At 47.7% G+C, this 6582-nt stretch overlaps 1 protein-coding gene across 1 annotated transcript; it reads left to right on the forward strand.

Moving 5' to 3' along the window:
* Window positions 1-776: 776 nt before the first annotated feature.
* Window positions 777-2863, forward strand: Hoxd1 (homeobox D1). The gene is made up of 2 exons (XM_052725186.1): window positions 777-1514; window positions 1817-2863. The coding sequence occupies exons 1-2, from the start codon at window positions 860-862 to the stop codon at window positions 2149-2151; spliced, it is 990 nt and encodes a 329-aa protein (XP_052581146.1). The 5' UTR covers window positions 777-859; the 3' UTR covers window positions 2152-2863.
* The last annotated feature ends 3719 nt before the right edge of the window (window positions 2864-6582 follow it).

The raw sequence follows: 6582 nt of genomic DNA on the forward strand, positions 1-6582 counted from the left end.
TGTGCCAGCCTCTCAAACAGTACGCAAGGGACTTTCAGGCACAGGGTGGATTCTTTATTCTGATGACCTCGTCAGAGAGGGAAAAACCGGCTCTTTCCACAAGAGACAGAAACTTATTTTCTGCCCAAATCAACACTGACACTACAAACATCCATCCTCACCATGTCGCCACAAATTGGAAGGGATGCCGAAGGGAATGCTGTGAGGGATGTTGCAAAGAAAAGCTAGTGAAAGTGATTTCATCCCCAGGTCCCAAGAGTTGTCCGTGAGGCAGAAAAGAGGGAAAAGCCAACATCTGCTCTAGGTTTAGGACAGGAGTGACTCCAGAGCCAAGAAAACCTGAAAACACCCAGGAAAAGGGCGCAGGAGGAACTTGACCTTCTCAGAAGGAGGGCTGAGTAGAGTACCCGCAGGGCAAAGGCAATTCTCCCACTAGGCTCCTCCAAGCCCACCCCGCCAGTCCGGGGGAGTAGCCCGCGGGGGTCCTGAGAGGGACCTGCGTCAGTCGCCCTCCACTGCCTTTTTACCGCAATACCTGTCCAGGGAGCTGGTCCCCTGGCCTCTCGCCCCTCCCTTTCCAGGCCACCCAGGGCTGGCGCCGCTCTCCCGGGCTGGGCGGAGGCCCCCGGCTGCTCCGGCTAAGTTGGCTTGGAGGAACCGCTCTCCAGTCGGGACCGGGCCAGTGCGGGGAAGGCGCCGATTGGCCGGCCGGCGCCACGTGGCCGCCGCCGGCGGTATATGAGGCCACTATTTACCTCGGGCTCCCTCGTCATGGCTCGGCGAGGGCAGCGGGGGTAGCGGGAAGGCGGAGCTGCGCGGACCTGCAGGGTGCAGCGTTTGGGCCGGGGGGGAGCGAGCCATGAGTTCCTACCTGGAGTACGTGTCGTGCGCCGGTGGCGGCAGCGGAGGGGTAGGCGGCGACGTGCTCGGCTTCGCACCCAAGTTCTGCCGCGCCGACGCTCGCCCCGTGGCCCTGCAGCCCGCCTTCCCCCTGGGCAGCGGCGACGGCGCCTTCGTGAGCTGCTTACCCTTGGCCGCCGCCCGGCCCGCGCCGTCGCCCCCCGCCGCCCCCGCTCAGCCTCCGGGACCACAGCCCGCCGCGCCCCGGTACGCGCCCTGCACCCTGGAGGGCTCCTACGAGCGGGGCGCCGCACCTGCCTCTGCGCCTGCCGCCGACTACGGCTTCTTGGGGTCCGGGCCGGCGTTCGATTTCCCGGGCGCGCTCGGGAGAGCGGCGGACGACGGCGGGGCGCACGTCCACTATGCCACCTCGGCGGTCTTCTCCGGCGGAGGATCTTTCCTGCTCAGCGGCCAGGTGGACTTCGCTACCTTTGGCGAGCCCGGCCCCTTCCCCGCGTGTCTCAAGGAGCCAGCGGACCCCCACCCCGGGCCCTTCCAGACTGCGTCCCCGGCCCCCGGCGCCTGTCCTAAGCCCGCCTCTCCCACCTCCGGCCTCCCGGCCGCCTTCAGCACTTTCGAGTGGATGAAAGTGAAGAGGAACGCCCCCAAGAAAAGTAAGGAGGTGGGCGCTGGAGGGAGGCACCTGGGGTGGGGAGAGCAGCCTTCTCCGTGCTTAGCCCCGAGCGTGTAGCCGCCGATTCCCTGGATAGAGCTTCTGCCCCTAAGCGGTCAGACTCCAGGGTCAGAAAATGCCCCAGGCGCTGAGAAAATTAGGACGGAGCCCTCGGTGGAGCGCTCGGTCTGGTACAGCTGTGTCCATCACTCAGGAGGGCTGCGTTGTGACTTTGGTCTTAACTCTGCACTGGATAGTCTCAGCATCCCCTGGCCCCGCTGACACCTTCTCTTTATGTTGCAGGCAAACTCTCCGAATACGGAGCCGCGAGCCCCTCCAGTGCCATACGCACGAATTTCAGCACCAAGCAGCTGACGGAACTGGAGAAGGAGTTTCATTTCAATAAGTACCTAACTAGGGCCCGACGCATCGAGATAGCCAACTGCTTGCAGCTGAATGACACCCAGGTCAAAATCTGGTTCCAGAACCGCAGGATGAAACAGAAGAAAAGGGAACGAGAGGGCCTTCTGGCCACAGCTGCCTCTGTGGCCTCCCTTCAGCTTCCTCGGTCAGAAACAAATCCCACTAAATCGGGCCGGAACCTAGGAAGCCCTTCTCAGGCTCAAGAGCCTTCCTGAGGTCTGCTCTTGAGGCTGAGGACCTTGGGTCTACAGAAGTCACAGACTGCCCCCACCCTTGTCTAGACTTAGGAGCTCAGTTTGGGTGTGGGCAGAAATTAGTACGGATTTTACTTGGCAAAGGAATTGTCGAAATCGGCTTCTGAGTTCCAGAGGCCGTGTGTGTAGAGATATTATTTTGATATCTCTCATTTGCATATTATTTCTGCCTCATCAGGGAAACGGGTCTAGCTGCCGGCCTAAGCGCTGCTGTGTTTAGTCATGGACAATTCCTGGGTGTAGAGTGGCAGGCCTTTTTAGTCATTGAATTCTGTCAACCCTCTGATGTGGTCAGTAAAGCACCTCTCTGAAGTTATTTCAGTTTTTAATTTCAGGGGCAGACTAGACATATGCAGCTTCTTGAGATAACCAAAGCTAGTTAGGGTCTCCTTGTTGTGGCTAAGCTGCTTCAATGATGACCTTCACATTGCACTCCGGTTTGTATGTTAAGTGGCTCCTACCTCTCCGTGTGCCTGAGTGAAGATACAATCGCTGTATAGTTAGTAGCTGAACAAATCCACAGGGTGGGTAAGGTCTAGAGCCTGAATTATACCACGACATCAGTTACTCAGACTTGAATGTAAATATATACAGTGTGTATATTTTTGAAAGATTTGCTTGCAGTGAACTCATATATGACATTGAATGTCATACATAGCATGTAAAGGTTTTGACCTTTTGGGGGGCAATAAAAGTTACAGAATCTACTATTCTTTGCCTTTTCTTACATCCTTTTCATTTGATTCCTTAAGCTTATTTAGTTGCCTCCATGTGGAATAGCTTGACTGTCATACGGGAATTCGTTTACACTGGTAACTTAAAAGTAATACCACATCCTCTTCTTCTTTGTTTTTGTTGTTTTGTCCTGTTTTTCTTTTGAGACAGGGTTTCCCTGTGTAGCCCTGGCTATCCTGGAAATCATTCTGTAGTCCAGGCTGGCCTTGAACTCAGAGATCTGCCTGCCTCTGCCTCCTGAGTGCTGGGATTAAAAAGTAGCACTTCCTAGAGGTTGCACACACAGAGCATATTATCCATAATTACCTGGGCAAGCCAGGCAGAGAACTAGTCCACTAAACTCAAAATGCCTAAGGAAATAGTTCCCTGGCCTTAGCTTTATCAGAGACAGACACATTAACTCAAGGGCTAGGTGCCCACTGTGGGAAATGCTGAAAATTCAGGGCGCTTCAGAGACCTGCTTTTTCTTGTTTCTCCTATCCTCACCAAAGGAAGAGGGAAGGTGTCATGAAGACTTGGTTTCTTCATCCTTCTGTGTTCTCTGAGGGAAGTTGCTGCTCATCAAAAAGTTCTCAGTTGCCTATTTCCTGTCTCCAAGGTCAAGGGTCACAAAGGAGGCTGGGAGAGGCTAGTAGTGAGAGCATCCTCTTCCTATAAGTCAGACAAAGCCCTGACCAAGAACATAGCATACTTGTCTGTTTTTAACAGTGGAGTGTGCTGTGGGATGGTCTGTATGTCAAATGTGTTGCTGATTGGTCAATGAATAAATCACTGATTGGTCAGTGGCCAGGCAGGAAGTATAGGCGGGACTAACAGAGAGGAGAATTGAGAGAACAGGAAGCTGGGTGAGAGAGACACTGCCAGCCGCCGTCAGGACAAGGAAGATGTAAAGTACCGGTAAGCCACAAGCCACGTGGCAAGGTATAGATTAATAGAAATGGATTAATTTAAGCTGTAAGAACAGTTAGCAAGAAGCCTGCCACGGCCATACAGTTTGTAACCAATATAAGTCTCTGTGTTTACTTGGTCGGGTCTGAATGGCTGTGGGACTGGCGGGTGTCAGAGATTTGTCCTGACTGTGGGCCAGGCAGGAAAACTCTAGCTACAGGAGTGTTTTCAAATTAATTTCTTAGAATAGGTACAATTTAAAATCTGGCAAGAGGGTGGTTTAAGAACCAAACCCAAACACCTTCACTCTTATTTTCCCTCAGCCTCCCTTCCCCTGAAGGTGCCCACAATCAACAAGGCTCCTGCATTATCTCATATTAGTATAACTATGAAGAAAAGTGCAATATAAACGCATAACAGCAAGCAGATACTCCATGAAATCATCTAATTAGGACATTTCCCTTACTTTATCCCCATTTCTTTAGGTTCTCCATATCATTCAGCAGAAAGGCTTAAAGATGCAAACGAGTCACACAAGAACCTTACCCCATGATGTTTCTAGACTTCGGTATAAGCCCTCCAACTCCAGTAATTTCAAAATCTAAACAACAGAGGAACATTACTTTTCTTGAAACACAGCAGTGTGATAGCTGTGTTAGGAATTTGAAATTACACTTGAATTCTTGTCCTTTGTACCTGCCATTTAATGGAGTTGAAATAATACCAGCTCCAGCAATCTCAGCTGATTTAGAGGGGAAGATCACTTTAAAAGTAGGTCCATCATTATTATTCTTATGTTTTATCATCTGCCCTTCCATAACTTGAAGCTAATCAGATCTTGCTTTAAAACACCTGCTTCCTCTCTGAACTAGCTCTTCAGTTATTTGAAAAGACTTGTTACAAGTCCTACTTATCTGTTCCTTTTTAGTCACTTCTAGTGAGTTTCCTCCTGTGGTCTTTGACGTGACAATGTTTCCTTTTTGACAAGCATTGAAATACCTCAACAACAACTAACACCACACTTGGGCATCTCCTTCATCTACTACCCATTCTCTGAGAAAGTAAAGTGTTTCCTTGTGCAGCTGGTCCCAGCACTGAACAGTCCTGATGGATGTCTTCCTTGATGAAGGTGGCTATTTTGACATTCTTATAGTGCTGTTCTATGAATCAGGCCAATATTAGCTATTTTTTGACCAACCCCAGGGATCTTTAAAAGCTTTCTTAATGCAGATCACTGTACAGCTATATTCAGTATTAGGAAGAGTCCTGGCTGGAGACGGGGACTACCTAGGTGACCTTTGGAGATCTCTTCCAGTGAGGAAAATGCTACAGAAAATTCTACAACTCAATGACTTTTGCATATTTGATTTTAAGACGGTCATGGGGAGAGAGTTTATGTCTAGGGAAGCAAGCATAGTCTGTAGGATTACAGCGATACTGTGAGAACACAGAAAAAGTGGGTTTCAGACATCATCAACTCCATCTTATCATGTGACTCACAGAACATCCTTCTTCCCATTACTCAGAGCCCTGTGTTCCTTTACAGCAGCTCTCTTTGTAGTTTGAGGGAGCCACGCAAATATTAGCCACTAAAACAATCCCATTTCTATCTTACAAGATTTTGAACTAAATATGCTAATTCATCCTCCAGTGATCTATTATAAGAATGAATACACAGTGGACAGTTCTGGCTGTTGTATAATTAACCATTCAATGTTCCTTTGTCTTCACATAATGACTGAGTGTCTATTTTTCTGGATTCAGGATAATTGGGAGGGAAAAAGAAAGCATTTAATAACATAAAATTTTCCTAACTTGACTACTGGCAAAAGCAGGCCTTGATGATATAAAAACCTAAAGCAATGTCACCTAGATTGTCAAAAGATTAATTATGTGTAATTTATTCTGTCTCAAACTCATGTATGACAAGGCCCAATATCAGAGGAGGTTATGTCTGATTATCATGCCATTATAAAAAAAGAAGCAGCAAGCTCAGGCAAGTTACATCAGCTCCAAAGTTCTTAATTATTTCTTATGGCCAAAGAAGCGCTCTATATTTGCTGAATATTGAATTTGAAAACCTCAGGATCTAATCAGGTTCTGTGAGATGTTTAGTCTGACCACAGACCTCTCAACAAGAAAAATGCCCATTGTTAAAACTTTATTTGTGGTTTTAAAGTAAAACCATGGTGGACATATCTCACAAATAATGATAAATCTCTATCTAAATAGAAGTCAAGATTTCATAGTTTTTTTTTACTTCTATCCTGTTTCCAAGATATGCAATAAATATGCAAAACAGCTCTATTGAACATCTCATTTGTAATTGCTTCTTAAATTATCCTTGTTGCCCAGAAATATAATTTCAATAGAAACTGTTAAATTAAATTCAATAATAAACTACGAGGAAAGTGATCCTAAATATTCATATGGAAAAGACTATCTATCACTTAGCTTGTAGAAGTTTCAAGATTATCTCTCCTGCTTCAAATACTATTATTGATATCATTTGGAAAAGAGGTCCAGAAAGTGGTCATTTGGACTTGCAACAGCTAATGAAGCAGGCCACCGACACTTTCGAGAAATTTTTAGGGGACACCGAACTGCTGAAGTACATCCTGTCATCAGGAATTCTATACAGCCTACACTTACACAGTGTGAATGGGCCCCATTAACAAGACAAATATTAATTTATAAGTGAAAGATAAGGCTTTCATGGGACCAGAAAGAGTCCAGATGAATAAAGCTTAGGTTTTGTTGGGTTCATAC

The sequence above is a fragment of the Peromyscus californicus genome, unplaced genomic scaffold, assembly GCF_007827085.1.
Source record: "Peromyscus californicus insignis strain IS unplaced genomic scaffold, ASM782708v3 Scaffold_7__1_contigs__length_154581171, whole genome shotgun sequence".
In the NCBI taxonomy this organism is placed as follows: domain Eukaryota; kingdom Metazoa; phylum Chordata; class Mammalia; order Rodentia; family Cricetidae; genus Peromyscus; species Peromyscus californicus.